Genomic DNA, 18772 nt, shown 5'->3' with positions numbered 1-18772 from the left:
AGGTACTTGGTGGTATATGGTGCTAGTTGTTGGTCTAGATCATTCATTTGGCCATAAGTGTTAGTTGATGATACTAGGGAAGTTGTGTTTAATGGTATCTAATGTTAATCTGATGGTGAAAGATGGCGGAGAGACACTTGGGAATGAAAGTTTCTTAGCCAATTTAATTATTGGCTAGGCAGATTATTTTTTAGGATACCAAAACAATTATTAGATTAATTTTCAGTATTTAAAGATTGAAAATTAATATTTAATTATGGATAATGTCGGAAAAACCATTTGGGAAGACTGTCACTTGTCAAAAATGCCCATGCAAGATTGGAAAACGTCTTTAGAGGCTAGAGAGAGGCATTTTTAGTGTATTCGGTCTACAAGAGAGAGGGAGGAGATGCTGCTGGTTTGATTTGCAGATTGGAGGATCTTCAGAGGTAGCTAGGGCAGGAGAAGACCAATCAACAACGGGTGACAGTATCTACAGGCTGTTGAGACAGGGCAGCAGCAGTAAATGATTGATTTTCTTTAGTTCTTTGCATCTACAAGCTGTTGAGACAAGGCAACAGTAGTAAATGATAGACTTTCTTCAGCTCTTTGCGAAGAAAGTTTGAATTTTCTCTCTCCTCAGCATTCTCTCTCATCTCTCAGCCTTTCTACAGCCTTGCTCTGAAGATTGTAGCATTGAGATCACCAGAGGTTGAGAAATTTTAGATTTCTTTGCTATAAACCCTAATCTGCAGTAGAAAGTAGTGTTTAGCAGCAGCCATGTGAAATGAAGGGGCAAATCAGATTGAAGACTTGTTTGTCATTTTGGACAGCAAGGGGAGTTGGAATACCGAAAGGGATTGGGAGAGTCCCATTGTACATCGACTTCTTCTTCAATTAAGTTAAATAAATACCGAAAGGGGTGCTAGTTTTGGGGCCGACAGGGTGTCCAATGTCCAAGATTATATGGTAAAGTGTGCATTTCGGTTTTGTGAATTTGTTAATTGCTGTAAATAGTGCTTAATCAAGTTATTTACCACCCTATTTGAGGAGGAAGGCTGGTTACATCAGTCCCATCATATCTACCACCACCTGTGCGCTTAGTCCAACGGTTTGCTGTGTTCTCACTAGACCCAGTCCATCCGTTTGTTGTGTCCTCTCCAAACCCGATTTTGTCTGCTTGCGATCAAATCTTGACCAATGACCTATTTAGTCTCATGCCCGACAATAGTTCTTTGACCTGTGTATCATCTCGCCTGTCTGCCCCGACTAGTTGCCATACACCTATCTCCTTCGACCAGCCTGCCATGCATGTCAATAGCTAGCTGATAGACCTGTCACGTCACACGCCAGCTGACAAGCCCAACATCATGCCGAATTTGACGCCCATTGGCCTGACAGCCAGCTGATTGCTGTTTTCACTGTTCAGTCTGTGCACGTGGTGCCATCTGCCTGATACAAAATTTTCATTAAATATTCAGCGCTCAAACCTTAATCAAGATTTAGACCTTTCAAATTGCTCCTATTCGTGCATAGTACCCTTGTGAATTACAAAATTTGGGGATTTTGTATCAAATCTAAATTTCCCCCACATTTTTTTCAAAATTTTTTGGGCTTTTGTTTGAAAACCGAAATCTCACAAGAATTTTGGGGATTTTGCACTCGGTACTCAAAAACTTCTCGGTCTTGCCTTGAAATTTGGGGCATTTCACATTTGAGCTCCAATTTCACCAATTTTCACCAACTAAATTTCAGCTTTTGCAAAATTTCCCAAAATTCATTGACATTGAGGCAATTATGTCTTCTACATTGAAATTCACGCACATTGGAGTCCTTTTGGCTGAAAATTCTTTATCCATGCCATCAAATTTTCGAAAAATTGCGAGTTTCAGTAAGCAATGGCTGAGTAAAATGATTTGCTCAACATGTTTGGGGACTCCGACAAATTAGGTGACACTAATTATCCCATGTGGGTATACATAATGAAGCATATACTTGTTGCCAAATAGCTTTGGGGTTATGTATGTGGTGTAGAAGTTAGGAATGTAGGCGTTGTCACACAGAATGTCACGGTTTCTTCTGGCTCATCTACAATCACCAGTGGATCTTAAGGTCCATCTCCTCTTGCACCCCCCAAAGCAGATCAGTTGAAATGGGACAAGCATGATGCCTAAGCTCATGCTTTGATTGCACTTTCATGCAAGAGATAGGTTATCTTGCATATTTGGTCGTGCACAAGGGCCAAGGATGCTTAAGATAAGCTTGCCTTGTTATATCGGATGCATAATGAGGCTCGTATAGCCTATTTGTGTAAGCAGCTTGAGATGGAGTACGTGATTGAGGGTGATTCTGTGGATGCTTATATTACACATGTCAAGGACATTATGGAGCATCTTGTTATGGATGCATCTCTTGTATTTATGGTCTTGACTGGTCTACTTGATACTTATCAGAGTTTTGTCACTACACTTTGTTTACTTGCAAAGGAGATGCTAATGCTTACACATTTGATTCGTATCATTGTTGTTGCAATAAGAGCAATCAAGGTTGAATCACTCTAATATAAGTATGGATAATCATGCATTTGCAGTCAACCATCGTAACAAAGGAAAGTCATGGCAGCCCTCAAACTCCAAAGGAAAAGGCAAAACATCTTCTATGGACTCCTCAAGCACCAAGGATGATGGTGCTAAGAAAAAGATGTGTAATTATTGTAGAAAGGAGGGGCAGGTAATTGAAGAATGTAGAAACAGGATGACAAGTGAAAAGAAGAAACAGTTGGGCATGAGTGTTGCTGAAAATTCAGCAAATGCAAAGGATGCGATTGCACTTTTGGCAAGCTTGGACATTGGTTAGTCTTATGCCTTTGTTGTGTGTTGTGCGCATGATCCTTCTTCATATGAGCATGGTCTTTCAATTGCTAAAAATTGCAGCACTTTGTATTTTGATAGTGGCGCTTCCAAGCACATCACGTCCTTTCGTGACTTGTTTGTATTATATGCAAATATACAAAAGGGGGGATTAGTTGTATGTGCAAACAATGCTTTGTATACCATTTGATACATTAGTTAGATTCCCATTATTGTAGTGAATGGAAAAAGTATCATACTTGAAGAAGTCTTGTATGTTCTAGGCATAAAGAAAAACTTGCTTTTAGTTTCAGCCATTGCATGTGTTGGTTTTGTGGTCAAATTCCACATGAATCAATGCAATGTCTATGATTGTAGTGATGGGGATGCTTTCATTGTCATTGGCACTTAGTACAATTGACTCTATCAGCTTGATTAATGTGAGAGCAAAGCATTAGAGAATGCATTACATGTTGATGCCACCGTTGTGGATGACACTGAGTTATGGCATGCTCGGTTTGGTCATCTTAACTATGGCAGTTTGCTACGCCTAAGAAACAAAATAATGGTGTTCGATTTTCCTTCGTTGAAAGCCCCTACTCACAATGTATATGAAAGTTGTGTATTAGGCAAAATGCATCGTGCTTCATGTCCCAAGGGTTGTACAATGTGTACTGATTAGAAATTACAGTTTGTGTATAGTGATGTTTGTGGGCCCATGCTTGTCAAATCCATTGAAGGATACTTGTACTTTGTTACTTTCATTGATGATATTACTCATCATTGTTGGGCATATGCTTCGAAGCACAAATCTAAGGTGTTTGCAATGATAATAGGGAGAATAGGAAGCGGCTGCTGACTCCTATCATGGCTATATTACCATTCGAGAAGTAGGATATCGATTTTGTGGATCCTATTAACCCGTCATCCTTTGCATAGAAGAGGTATATCATAGTGGCAATTGATTATTTTACAAAGTGGTCAGAAGCACGAGCAATGAGGAACCTGTTTTTTGAATAAGGTGATTAAGAGTCTGACTGAAGCATGGTAGATTAAACACAATAAAGTGACACCTTATAATCCATAGGCAAATGGGCAGGTTGAAAGTATCAATAAACAACTTGTGGGTATTCTAGCAAAGATAGTATAAGAGAAGAAATGATATTAGGATAAGAAGCTATATATGGCTGTGTGGCCTTGATTCGGGCAATCAATTGGCTGGAGATGAAAAATGCCTCAAATTCAATGATTTGCTGGTCCCTCCACTTGAATAGGCTAAAAACAGCTTCAGCCCTATTGAATTCAAGACTTGGAGCTTCCAATTTTTGGCACGCTTCCTGAGGTTACTGCTAAACCCTAATTTCTGCTACAGATTAGGGTTTACAACAGAGAAATCTGAATTTTCTCAGCCTCTGGTGATCTCAATGCTGTAATCTTCGGAGCAAGGTTGGGAGATGAGAGAGAATGTTGAGGAGAGTCAAAATTTAGACTTTCTTCACGAAGAACTAAAGAAAATCTATCATTGACTACTGTTGCCTTGTCTCAACAGCTTATAGATATAAGGAACTGAAGAAAATCAGTCATTTACTGCTATTGCCCTGTCTTAACAGCTTGTAGATGCTGTCACCTGTTGTTGATTGGTCTTCTCCGAGGGGGCTGCCTTAGAAGGTTCTCCGATGGCTGCAAATCAAACCAATAGCATCTCCTCCCCCCCTCTTGCAGGTTGAATACACTAAAATGTTTCTCCTGCCTCTAAAGACGTTTTTTAGTCTTGCATGGGTATTTTTGACAAGTGGCAGCCTTCCCAAATGGTTTTTCTAGCATTATTCATAATTAAATATTAATTTTCAGTCTTTAAATACTGAAAATGAATCTAATAATTATTTCGGTGCCTTGAAAAATAATCTGACTAGCCAATAATTAAATTGGCTAGGCATCTTCCATTTTTGAGTCTTTGCGCCATCTTTGACCATTGGAGGGATAGGGACCCTATACTAGAATGTAACCCAAAGCTGCATAAGTTGAAGAGATCGAGTCTCCCCCAAAGGTGCATGAGTACCACCCAAAATTGAAGGTGTAGAGATTGTAAAGGATGTGTCTATGCTTGAAGAACCCCCTTGGTGTGGTGTGTACAATGACATGTGGTGTTTGAAATGAAAAGCTGTATGGTGTGAATGGTAATGGTAACGGTGATAGAATGGAAGAAGTGGATAGAGGGTTTGGTTTTGAAATTGTGGAGCAGATGATGATGAAGATGCATTAAATCAAATTTGATTTAAAGATGGAAATTGAAATGATGATGATGATGATGCGGAATGCAACGAAGAAGAAACAATATACTTATTTTGACTCTGAGGAGCAAAATTCAAAGAACAAAAGGAAGAAGAAGAGTTACCGATCTTTTTTTTATAGTCACCTCTCTATATATTGACATACATAAATGGATCTTCAATGGGACTTTTACCATGATCAACATATGGCACTCTGGCTTCATCTTGATCTTTACCATAATGCTACAAAGATGTAGCATGATCAACATATGGCACTCTACTTCATCTTGATCTTTACCATAATGTTGCAAAGGTGGTAAAGTAAAAGAAGAAGAAGGAACAAAAGTAGAATCTTGTATACCTTGCACTGCAGCAGTATGGATAGTTTGAAAGCAAGGAGTATACTTCGGGTCTCTTTCTCCAAGAGGGGGACCCATCCCAGATGGAGGTCTCGGCAGTCTTGCAACATCATGAGATTTATGTGCAACATTTGATGAGAAAGAATCAACTATACCTTCTTCGAGTAGCTTTTATCGAAAGGCTCGTCTTCCAAGCTTTTCAAACTTCTTGGCACTATGAGCTATAATCAGCTGTAGCTTCTTATCTGTGATAGGATAATGATGCGTGTCCCAATGTGGTTAGAAGGATCTCCGGCCGTGTCAAAACTTTGTGGAGTTGGCAGTGAATACTCTTGCTCAGTTCTTGGCATAGGCTCGTTTGGGGACTGAGTAGGCGTGGAAGTGTTTAATGTTATCTTCCCTTTGTAGTTCCTAGTTTTGAAGCTAGAGCTTTTTGATCAAGGGCTTAGGTTTCTTCAATGAGTATCTACCTTTGATACCATGTAAAAAAATGCTCCACCACAAAAAACACAGCACAATCATACAACAAATGCTCAGACTGATAATAACATGGTGGCGGTTGGTGATGACCCCAATCAGCAAAACGTAGCTCTAGGAGGTGGTAACCAGGTCGGGCGGCAACAGAATGATGAAACATAGCAATTGGGTGGCCGCCAGCTATGGGCGACAGCTTGATACGGCAGAATGCAATGTTTTGGGCAATGTGTAGTAGTAAAGGTGCTTGGTGGTAGATGACAGTGATGGACAGCTCCGGCTGAGATATCCTCCGCGAACGGGGTGTGGACAGTAAAGCTCTAGGAGTTGCAAGCTGCAAAAATGAGTTGCCTATTTGTAGAAAGTTTGGGTCTTCCCAACAAGATTCGTGCCTAGGGGACACAAACACTCTCTAGGAATGCATTTCTTTTTAATACAAGGTTTAATTAATTAATTAATCATATGTTTTGAGGCTGTTTTAAAGAAGCTAATGTATTTTTAGCTCAACATTCAATCCTCCGCTTACTTACCACTTGAGAATGAATGTACAGGCTCCTGCTGAAAGGGTGAAAGCGAAAATGAAACTACAACTTTCTGAAACTGGTAAATGCCCCCAACCTTATCCTGGAAATCTTACACGGTAGCAAAGTGAGCCTGTATGAGTAATGCTGCTTGGTTTAGTTGGCTTATGGGCTTTAGTTTTCTAGAAAACTTGCATTGTGCTTTAGTTAGGAGAAGAGGAACAGTTATCAAGGCAAGATGTGTTGGTTGGATAAATGAAAGGCTGCACTACTATGTGTTTTGATAGAACTCTATTATTTTCTTGTGATTTGAATTTTCTCCTATCATACCTAAAACTGGTCAATGGACTTGCACATTTTTCAATTGGTTGGACGGGCTTCACACCAGCCCACACTGCTGTAACCTGCTAGAACAGTGTTCCAGGTAAAATGTTGCCCACCTAGCGAGGCCTATTCTCCTGTTCTCTATTTGTCGTATTTTACTGCAATGTGATGTCATATGCTGCCTGCTGCTTTGCAGTTTCAAAAGATACTGCCAAGGGCATGAGTAAAGAATGGGAACGATTTGACTTCAACAAAGAGGCTCCTTTGGATGATGAAACCAAGCTGGACTATTTTGGAGGTCCGTGGGTTTACTTGATCATGTGATGCTAGACAATATATACTGACTTTAAAGTTGTGTCAACTGCTGGTATTTTGCTCATTAATTACTGCAATTTACAGATGGCACAGGCTCTCGTGATGACACTAGCTTTCTTCAAAACACTGGAAGCACGTTTCTGTCATCTAATTATCAAGTAATAAGCTTGAGGTTTGTTGCTATGAATTGAAAAACACTACTGTCCATTGAAAATTGGCTTGGTGATGCTTGTATTGTGAAGGCGAGAAGGGAGGCCCAAATACGGGATGCTCATGATGCAGCCATTTTTGGTCCACCTACGGGTTTGTCTCGAGCTGATGAATTGAATGCTCCTGAAAATCACCATAGCAACACACTTACGGATGAAATAGGGAAGGCCTCTGACAGCAGGCTGCCACCAGCTCCTAATAAAAATCTGGTCAGCAGTCAGGTATTTATTCTCTCTCTTTGCTTGTGGTTGAGAAGTTCTAACATGCATAATACAGGTCTGGATTGTTTTGGGGCTGTCGTTAGTTTTCTTGCAGGTCTTTAAGCAGATGTAGAATTCTCAAACAAGAGGAGGAGTAACAGATGTAGAATCTTGAAGTAAGAGAATGGGTAGAGCCAAGGAAGTGGTTCAAAGCTAAGAAGCTGGTTAAGACTGAGAATGTAAGGACCAGGTATTCAAGCAAGAATAATAACAAGGAACTCAGGAAGGTGTATAGCCACTACTTTGCTCTCTCTTAAACTTGCTTGTCATTGGTTGGCAGGTGTAGATTTGGAACCTAGTTCCAGGTTGTAATATCAGATCATGGCTAGCACCAAGTCCAGGGCTACCAATATGTTTTGGATCAAAACCTAGGGTCTGTGATAAACGAAGGTTTCATTCTCAGGATGGTCAACAGTTAAAACTCCCAAATCAGTCTATCCTATATTACCTCATTCTTTGGATACTTTCATCATTGAGCTTCAGATATCGAGTGAATTAAGCTTGGATTGATGGAATAGAAATGGAATTAAAATCTGAGTTGAAATGTTGTTCAGGTAGAACTGGAACTTTGAGCAAAATAGAACCTTAAGTCCTATCTGATTGCGGTAGAACCTGATTCATGTACCATTGAGCTAACCAAATTGACAGGTGTAAGAAAAAGTGGCTAATCAAGTACAATATGCGCGAACTCCTTGAACAACAAATGAATGCTTAAGCCTAAGATAAATGAAATGTACCATATTGATCAGAAATGCACGAATAGATATGAAATTAAGCAAATGAGGTACCATGTGGTAGGATAAGGGCCAATTGCAGGAGTTAGAGTGGAATCAAAGAGTGATATAGAAGGCAGTGAAGAGCACAGAGGATAAAAGTGACTGTGCACTTGGTCCTTTTTTATGACCACTCAAGAGTGTCAGTGATGACAAGCTAATATTGCCATGAGCAAGATAGCTGCTCCAGATCAATGGAAGATGCAGGATGCTTAACATACATGCAGCCTTAAGGGCTTTCACTTGGAAGGCCATCCAATTGGGTTTTGGACCAGCTAAGGGCCCAAATCACAAAGCACTGTGCAATGCAAGTGAAACCACAAAACTGGGGCATATGCTGTGCAGCAGGTTTTCACAATAGTCGCACCTCAATGGGGGTCTCACTTAAGTGACGTTTTACAAGAATAGGTAATCTAAGTACAAAAGGAAAGGTGGCAATGTTGGCAAAAACAACCAAAAATTGTACATGCAAAGAAGGTAAAGCAACCCCCTTTCACCATCAAGTTGATGCTGAAGGAGTAAGGCCAATGCTCTCTTAGAGTTGTTTGAGAGCTCTAATGTTGGTGAATCTGAAGGGAGTGAACTTTCACGTGTAAGCATTGGAAAACAGATCAAAGTAGAGCTAGAATGCTCCAAGAAGAAGAAAGATTGGCCCCACAGCTTGGCGGTCCCTTGCAGTATTTTTGTAAATTGGTTGTACAACTATCATTGCTTAGAAAGCCTTGCTCAAGGGTCCTTAATAGACCAATCTGGTACAAGTACTCATGATTTTTCAATGCCTAGGTACCTATCTCCAGTTTCTTTCACTACTAGCAAAGACCAAGAACATGAGATCTAGGTAGAACAGTTATGATTCCACAGTGGTGGGAGAAGGCCAACTTGCTCGAGACTGCATCTTGTTGGAAAAACTCTATTTGACACAATTGACTGTGATAGATCTCTCTAGAATGCCTTGAACCACATGAGATAAGCACAAACAGCTTTGAGACTACTTATGCAGTCCTAGAACAGCATAACTGTGCTCAAATCAGCTTTTGCCCTATTGTGGATAGAAATCACCCAGCTTTAGAGAGCTTCCCAAGCTCAAATCTGCCCAAAACCAGCATTGCTAGACTTAGGACTGTTATGCTAGAAAAGGATAATGAATGTTATTCCCCCTTTTCAGCTCATTAAAACCAAAACTCAAGAATTAAATATCCCAAGAGTTTCCAGGTGTCCACATTAAATCTCCCAAAAGTATCCGAGCATGCTAGCCTAGACAATTAGTTGACTCATGTGTCTATAAATAGGGATTTGTCCACCCACTTTGCATATCCCTCATCCAACAGGCTGCCTTGCTGCCGTACAACTGCCACCCAACTACTGGCTTGCTGCTGTGACTTCTCTTGGTTGCTAGCGACTTGTTTGGAGCTATCTGTCCGATGTTTCCAGCATTGGAACAACTGTGTTTTGCTGCAGTTCTGATTGGCTTGGCTGATATCATCATAAAGACAATCTGCTGCTTGCATTTTTGGCTGTTTGTGTTGCTGTCCGCTTCCTGGATCATCAAGATAATTGTGTTTCCTTCTCTAGAGGATGTTTTTGGTGCTTTGCACAGATGCTTTGGGATCATTTAGAGGTTGTCTCCCTTGACTCCCTCCACTCAACCGACTTCTATTGAGACCAGCCTTCCTTAGATAGGGTGGTAGATAACCAGATTTAACTTTAATTACAACAAGCAATGAATTCACAAAACTGAAAATAAAGTTTTATCCACTTAATCTTGGTATTGTTAAGTAAAAATTTCACGTCCTTGTGACACTTGTGATTGGAACTTGAGCATATCAGGGTTGGATTTGCACATAAAATACCTTGAAATGTGGGCCTGATTAGCTAGAATAGATGGTTACAATGGACAATATGGCATGATGATGAAAAATTTGTACATGGTGCATATGTAAGTTGAAAGTTTGGAATATATATATATTTGCATAGAAAACTCATATGAGGATTCCAACACAGTTTTCCTAATATACTAGGAAAGAGCTCTCACATGATATCTATATTCGAGGGGCCTCTTAATATTTAGGGGATTTCTAAATTGTAGGAGCCTTGGATTGGCCTAAAAATTCTAGTCCTAGAAAATAGGAATGACATTCTTATTAATAGTAAGTTTATCTTCTAAGTTCTAACAATGCTTACTAAATTTGGTTGTTTATATTCTTGATAGTTCTCAGCCCAAAAAGGAAGGCCATAAAGAAGAGACAAGTATCAAGACACTTGATACACAAGCTTCCAAGTGTCCCTCCACTTATCACGTGCTACTCCCCTTTCTCTCTTTGCACTAAGTCTTTCTTTCCATAAAAAGACTTAATTTCCTCTCATTCTACATGAGTTTCCTTGTTGTAAACTCACGCACTGACTAAAGATAGCTTGAAAGTTGGTCCTAGCCATCTCCATCATCGTCCTCCACTTCTCCATCATCAAATCCCTTAATTTCCTCAATTTTCCTCTTCTTGCATTGCTGTTTTACAAGATAGCAGACTTGTAAATTCATTACAACATTTTGTTTTAGAGCTCTTTTTGCATTTCAAGATTAAGAAGAAAGCCATATCAATGTAGAGCTGATCAATTGTGCAGAAGGGGCGATTTTCTCTCTCGTCTTTCTCTTAGTTGTTTTATTAGATTTCTCTTCACTCTCAGGTTGATTGTAATTAAGCTTTATCCCTACAAGACTTGGTTTGAATAGAAATACATTCCTTTTGGGTAAGTTCTCCCTTTGTTTTTTTTTGGGGGGGGGGGGGGGGGAGGACGAGGGGTGGCGAACGGATTTGTCCATCTTCAACCCCCAGCTTGTCTCCATTTCTTATGTGTGGCCACGGTTGTAATAGTCATATTTAGCTTTTAAGTATTTGTTCTTTTGATTTTCTTGAACTTTTAAGTGTTGAAAATAAACGAATATTATAATTGCAGCATAAAGTGTTGTACGGTTATTTATGACAGTGTATCACATATGTTTTTGGGAGATTTAGGCAAACTCAAAACTGGACAGTAATCCTTTTCTTCAAAGTTCAACTGATTGAAGGCTGCATTCTCTTCTTAAGCCCATTTGAAAATTGAAAGGCATTCCCTTCTTGTGCAAAGTATGAAGAGGAGAAGCAATTTCTGCAAGGCAGATGAACTTCTGTAATAAGAATGTAATCCAAGGAAATCATGAACTTCCTATATTTCACAAGTTTGGCCAAGTAAAAATGGCCTCTGCTTTAGCTGAGCTGGAATCTGTTTCAAGAGTTTGACAATTCTGCAGTGTAGTGTCATTAAGTTTCTGACTTATGACCTCTAGTAGTGAAAATTGAAATGATAGCCTGCTAAGCTTCTGCATCAGCTCAAATTTCAGCAGGTCATATCTTTGTTTAAGTGGACTCTGAATGATTGATGTGAACTGAAGTTGGATGAAGTTATGAGGTGTTGGTGTCAATGATAGCTTGCTAAGCTTCTACATCAGCTCAAATTTCAGCAGGCCATATCTTTGTTTAAGTGGACTCTGAATGATTGATGTGAACTGAAGTTGGATGAAGTTATGAGGTGTTGGTGTCAATCATGTAAGTAGTCAGCTGACACTTGCATTCTCTTTTGTTGGACAACACATATGAATGCACTCATGATTTCACCCACAGCCTCATACTGTGTGTAATTAATGTCTGGATTAGACAGAGCCATGAAAGGATGTGTCTGAATTGGCACTTGCATTCTCTTTTGTTGGACAACACAGGTTGCACCCACAGCCTTACCATACCTTGTCCAATTAATGTCTGAATTGGACTTTTGTCAGAGCCATGAAAGGACGTGCCTGAATAATGAGTACATAGAGCCTGCATTAGACTCCAATCAAAGAAAGTGCCCAATTTATGAGTATCATCCAATAGATTGTACTTGCATAGGACACAAGTGTAGAAAGGGAGATCTCTTTGTATAATGACATGTACAAGTTTGCAATGTCTTTGTTCTGTATCACCATCTGGATTTTGGAAACTTGAAGTAAGAAGAAAGTTTGAAAATGCTCTTTTATATTGACATACGTACATTTTTTAGTTCTTCAATACTAAACATTTTCACTGCAGCAGTAAAGAATGAGCACTGTTCACCTAAAACTTCTCTCTGCATCTTCAGGTGTTGGCAATGCAGCAGGGCTCATGGAGAGAGCGAGCTTTGAAGCTCAAGGGGCAGAGAGCTGCAAATGCAGCTGATTGAATGCTGCTGTCCTAACCAATCTCCTCAGGAGCTTCTCCTTTAAGAGCTGATGTTTTCAAGTTCTTGGTTTTTGAAAAAAAAACAGGACCATCCAAAGCTTTAGGCCTGAGCCCTATAAATACGTCCTGTGATCAGACAAACTTGAAGTTGGAAGGACTCAGGTTTGGATGGAAAAGGGTAGCCTGCTTGATACAATAAACACTGTTTCTCTAAAATATGAGGATATTTGATCGGTTGGTTCAAAAGGGTGAACCTTGGACTGCCTGTCATGTTTGATGACAATCTACCCACTGGCACCAATTAGTCACCATCCACTGCAAGTAGTGGCAGATTCCCTTCTGCTTATGTGTGTCTTTTTGAGGAGCGTGATTGGTCAACATTTGCTAGTCAGACTTGTTCACAGGCTATTGTGAAACTGGTCCTATATTGTATACTTTATAGAGGTCTTGTAATTCTCTTTAGCACATAGATGAGTAGTAACTAAGGGTCACTCATTGCATAATGTTGTTGCTGCAAGACAATTTCACAGAATGAAGCATAGACACAATTATTCATGAATATGCAGGCTTGCATTTCACCCCATATTAACCGATTGTCCTTGAAGCAGTGAGCTTTGCGACTGTGGTTTCATGAATTGAAATGGAAGTGTTTCTAGAGTCAGAGTATTGAAAGTATGGCAGAGACTGGTGAGAAGGCTACTAAATTCTCAATGCGTTAGTTTCGAATTATATTTTCCTATGGTTGTCTTCAGACAATTGCATATTGGGTTCGTGGAATTGTCACATTCTTCCTGCACATTAATGAGTTATGAGGCTACAATGTTTTTGGCTTATCATTAGCCGTTGTACTCATTTGTGTTTCTATTCTGGCTAACAATAATGAGATCATGGCAAATGTGATGGGTTCTTATTGTTTTGTGGAATGCGAATTAACCATTATGACCAAGGACAAGCGAGGAAGTAATGTGAACAAGATTTCACAAACACAAGGGCTTCAATTGAACAAAACATAAATGGGCAAAAATGAAAGAGAGCACATAAAGAAGGGCTAAAGTCCAGGAGAGAAGAAAGAGAGCTTTATCAATGTCCTTTTAAGACACTTCATAGGTGTATAAGACCAACACCATAGAGGGAGAACAAAGAGAGCTTAATTATTGCCCTTTAGGACAACCTCAAAGACATATAGGATCAGCATCTTTCATTAAAATCCAAATACAATCCTCTTTGCGGTGTTAAAAGCATTGAACTGAACATTACAATGTATGATCCAGTCATAGATAGAAAGAAAGAAACTTGTGTTAACATCCTTTTAGATGTCTCAAAAGTGTATAGGACGAAGACAAATCAAAGGTTTTAATTACAATTCACTTCTAGGAGGAGTTGGCACCAAAGTGTAACCCATTCCAAAGTGTCATTGACAAAAAGAAAACTTATTGCTAAGGCTATCAATAGATCACAACCCAGAAGTAACTAAGTGCTTGTGTCTTTTAAACTTGATGATGACATTGCCACATTGATAAAGTGCCCTTGCCTAAAAGTAACTTGGTGCTTAGGCTTTTTGAACTCCTCTTTGGTGACTTACCACCTTGATGAATTGGCCATTTACTTGTCTTTCAAGAAGTCTCCATCTTGACAGTTTTTGCCTTGTGTGCACAGATGCACATACAGGCACAGAACGTCAATCAGCCATAAGATCGAGCAAAGTGAAAGATTGGTGGTTGTCATTGTGACGTATGTATGATGGATGGAGTTCTCATTGGAGTTTAAGTTTTGAAGAAATACATTTTTTTATGCAAGGGTTTTGAGCATAAATTAAAACCAAGTAGCACATGGCAAAATACCACCTCTAATAGAGTTTCATAGACTCTCCATTAGCACACCATATTTTACACTTGTAATTGGATTGATACAAACACATCTTGATGACTATAGAAGGTTATTTCATGAAAGGAGTGTTAAATTTACAACTTCATGAACAAGAAGCATTGTGTAAGGATTGATTGTTAAAATTAGCACAAGGATAAATGAAAAGCATGCCTTTGATTTGATCTTCAAAATGTTTGCATACCAAAATGTAGGAGATACAAAGGAGGAAAATCTTAGTGACAAAGCTTCATAGTGTTGCACATCTAACTGAGCAGGTTTGGTGTTGCACCATGTTTTTTCATGTGGTTAGAAGCATCAAAACCTTATGCAGTCAAAATGCACAAGGTATAATTATCACCATTGCATTAGATGTTTATCTAAATAGACATTGATACTTCATTCTCCCAAATCTTGAAATAATTCAACCTTTGTTAAAGTTGCTTGATGAATGAACTCATGTGATAAGGGGTCCATTCTTAGAATGTTTAAGAATGCATAGTACATATGCTTGTAGGGATCATAAGCTTGATGCTTGCTCTCTCTTTTGAAAATCATCACATGTGTAATGAGAAAGCTTTGCAATTGACTTTAGAATTCAACCACAATCCTACTCTAATGGTTTGGAGTAACTAGAGCTTTGGTTGGTTTTATATTAAGATAGGACACGTGTGACTCATTGCACAAGACGATGGGCTTGCAAATAATATTTGCATTAAAATGTTCTACCCTTTTGAATATTTTCCTAAAATCCATTAGGTTGATATTCACCACTAGGAACACTTGTAGAAGTAGATGCAGATGGAGCTTAGTGAGCAACAAGATTAGCATTTGCAAGCCAAACTTATTACTTTGAAGCATTGTTATCTCTAATGGAAGCAAACTTGCGTTTGTTACAAAACCAATTGAACCCCTCAACGACACCACTTGTATACTCTTTGTGATCCCAAAAGTAACGTGTACGCATGCCACGACTATCATTCACATTAGTATTGCATATATATTGTCCACATCGTCTAGTGTAATTGGATAGTCGACCAAAACATGCCATTTTCCTATTTGGTTCAATTTTACGAATTTTCCATGTTGTTTTTGGTACCTTTGTCTCCTTGATGGTGAGCTCATTCCTTGTTTGAAATGAATCATGATATACAACATTATGCTTACCCACGGTCATAGTGACAAACTTTGTCCTCATTCAAAATCATAGAGGGATAGACTTGATTCGAACATATTTTGCGCACTACTCTACTCAAACCCATTCTCTGCTATATCTTAGGGGAGTCCATATCCATTTTCTCCATTGAAGCATGGGCCAAATCCACTAGCTTCTGAAGAAGCACATTCAGCATAATTTTTTTTTATCATGTCTTGCATCCCTAGGCAAGTGCCACTCAACTTGAGTAACAAATCTTGATGCACAATGAAATGCTCGTGTCCTACCATGCTAATCATGTCTTAAGAACGGGGATCTCATCATTAAATGCATGCCTTGCGTTCCAAAACTTTTTAAGATCCTTCTTGAATATGGCAATTGTGTTGAGATTTGCAATCACATCCATGTTGCCTCTTTGTACGAGCAGATGGGGGCTGAGGACATGCAGGTTGCATGAATCCCATAGGCATAGAGAGAAAGGCTGGCACCTACCCATCTCTATATAACATTGTACTTGGTTACTTTCATATGAGGTGAATGCAATGTCATTGTCACTGTGTTATTCAACATGGTGTACTTGTTGCTTGTCTTTTGTACTTCAGTCAAGTATCTTAGTCTTTATCATGTCAGTGTCTATATGAGTTTAGTCTATGTCTATGAGGCACCATAGCTGCCATGCTCTAGATTCCGTGTTTCCACATGGTATCAGAGCGCAATTGAGTATGGCTTAGCATGTTTCAGGTCCTCTCTCAGCTCTCTCAGCTCTCCTCCATCATTGCCCAACTCAAGGCTAACTAATGACCTCATTTCTCAACTCTATCTTCATCAACCTTCCATGGAAGCCATAGCCAAATAGCACATAGCTCTGATTGAGCTCTTGGATCTTGCAATAGACACATTATCTCTATACGCTTTCTTCTAAGGATTTGTTCCTGACTTCAAGGCGCTTCACCTTGTCACGGAAATTGTGCACATTAGGGAACCCATAGCCAGGCATTGCCATTTTTTGAGCTCGTTGTCTCGTTTTGTGCCCATCTGCATCCTTACGCTGATGTGCTTCCTACGCTGCACAATTTAACATGTTACCATGAGGTTTTGATAGCCTATCTACCAAGCTTCATTTCTATTAAAAAAAGTTTTGAAAATGATGAAGTATACGTAGCACACATAGTGAAAAACCAGGCTGCCCCTAGAAACCCTAATGCAGACTCCATAGCCAAAACTAAAAAGCTCTCTCCTTCATTTTCCCTCTCCTGCCACTTAAATCAACCTCCTGCCACTTTGGTTTGACATCCTACTCAGTTCACAGCAATTACTTTGGCATCAAATCAGCAAGGAGGGGAGATCTTGGTAGATTTGGAAACATTTCAAGAAGATTCAAGCATAGTGTCTCTTGACACTTATCTAGTGACTCTTGTCACTCGTGTCAGCTTTGGCTTACATCAGATCTGAGATTTTTTGGGCTACTCCAGCATCAAATCAAGGAGGGGAATACAACATTGAAGATCCTAGAAGTTCTTGAAGACTTATTGAAGATTTTCGAAGCATCTGGCTCCACAAGTATCTCTTGATACTAGTTACTTAGTGCTTTTTGGGCACTTGTGATTGTTAGCACACTCAAGATCATTTCTTATGCTACTGAAATCTGAGAATTTTGGAGCTGATTTGCTGATGTTCCTGCAACTCCAACATGGGCAAGGACTCTCCGATAATTCACTTTAAGGGGGTCGAGTTTCACACCTGGCAGACCCACATAAAGCTTATTCTAATGAAGAAGGGTCTCTGGGCCATCACAAGTGGCAAAGAAAAGAAGCCTGATGATGTGGATAACTGTGATACTTCACATGATACATGGAAGAGACTTGACACTTTGTTTGGTGCACAATCTAAGTCATCAAAGTATGGTCTCTTGATTGAATTTTTCAAGCTTGACATGAAGTCCAGCACACCACTTGCCACACATCTAAATTACATGGAAGGACTTCTAACCCAGCTTACAGGAATCAACACTAAAATGGAAGAAGATGTTTGCATTGGTGTTCTACTTAAAAGTTTGCCTCCTAAATATAATAATGTATCAACAACCTTAATCAATATGCCAAACCCTAAGCTTGTTGATATCTAGGCATCACTGTTAGAGGAGGAAAAGAAGTTGAAAACTAAGGAAGAACCAAGCACCTCTAGAGATGAACAAGTGTTATATGTTGGCAACACGTACAAAGGCAAGAAGGACCAGGTTTTCTGTTATTTTTGCAAGAGGACCAGACACACTGAGAAGTTTTGCCATGCTAGAAAGAGGTCCCAGAAGGCCTATCTTGGTGCAGTTAAAAAAGAAGACCATGGATCAAAGGAAGAAGAAGAAGACCACCGGGAGAAGGACAAGCCTTATCATTCCTTCTACGCCTACTCTGATAGATTGTTTTAGCCTTGTAATGTATAAAGCCCAAATGCCTTTATCATAAGCTTGTAAACTCCTCATGTAGCCTTGTACTACAGCCTCTGTACACTTTGTGAGGCCCCTGTTATTACAGCCTCTGGATGTCCACCATGTTTGTGGTACCTACACTTAGCATTTTCTGCGATAGCCTCTAGTGTTTTTGCCATGTTTATGGTGTGCCCACACTTTACAGGTGTTGCTTTCACTAAAGCCTCTTCACACTTTGTACTTCTGGTTGTGATTGAGGAGGGGTGTTGAGATTTGCAATCACATCCATGTTGCCTCTTTGTAAGAGCAAATGGGCTGAGGACATGCAGGCTGCATGAATCCCATAGGCATAGAGAGAAAGACTGGCACCTAACCATCTCTATATAACATTGTACTTGGTTGTCACTTTCATATGAGATGAATGCAATGTCATTATCACTTTGTTATTCAACATAGTGTACTTGTTGCTTGTCTTTTGTACTTCAGTCAAGTATTTTAGTCTTTATCATGTCAGTGCCTATATCAGTTTAGTCTATGTCTATGAGCCACCATAGCTGCCATGCTCTAGATGTCGTGTTTCCAAAAATTGCATTTCCAAATGATGCATTTTTTCACTTTTGACGTAAGTTCTTATGATCTTCTTATAAAGAAGGTTTGATACATCTCCTTGTATGCATGACCATACTTTGCTCCCAATGAACAACTTCTCTCTTTTCTCTAACAATATGTTATTTGCCTCTTCAAAGTAAATAATATAAACAAAGA

The 18772-nt window shown here is 39.5% G+C and overlaps 1 protein-coding gene across 9 annotated transcripts in view; it reads left to right on the top strand.

Annotated features, from left to right (window-relative positions):
• LOC148033672 (serine/arginine-rich splicing factor) overlaps positions 1 to 13032 on the top strand; it is a 32591-nt gene extending 19559 nt beyond the window's left edge. Inside the window, exons 2-7 of one of the 9 annotated variants that reach the window (XR_015691350.1) lie at positions 6483 to 6534; positions 6973 to 7074; positions 7176 to 7249; positions 7334 to 7522; positions 7617 to 7740; positions 12484 to 13032. Coding sequence is in view for 2 of the 9 variants with exons in the window: in XM_087681610.1 (XP_087537736.1) it covers positions 6483 to 6534; positions 6973 to 7074; positions 7176 to 7249; positions 7334 to 7522; positions 12484 to 12564 (498 nt within the window). In the remaining 7 variants the exon portion in view is untranslated. The other 8 variants (XR_015691349.1, XR_015691346.1, XR_015691345.1 and 5 more) reach the window with 8 other exon arrangements.
• Positions 13033 to 18772: the final 5740 nt, after the last annotated feature.

The sequence above is a fragment of the Lygodium microphyllum genome, chromosome 7 (genome assembly GCF_053477565.2).
Source record: "Lygodium microphyllum isolate KBCC chromosome 7, Lygodium_microphyllum_v1.1.10, whole genome shotgun sequence".
Classification (NCBI taxonomy): Eukaryota; Viridiplantae; Streptophyta; class Polypodiopsida; order Schizaeales; family Lygodiaceae; genus Lygodium; species Lygodium microphyllum.
The sequence above is the reverse complement of the archived record's forward strand: the minus strand, read 5'-3'. Positions and strand labels throughout refer to the sequence as shown.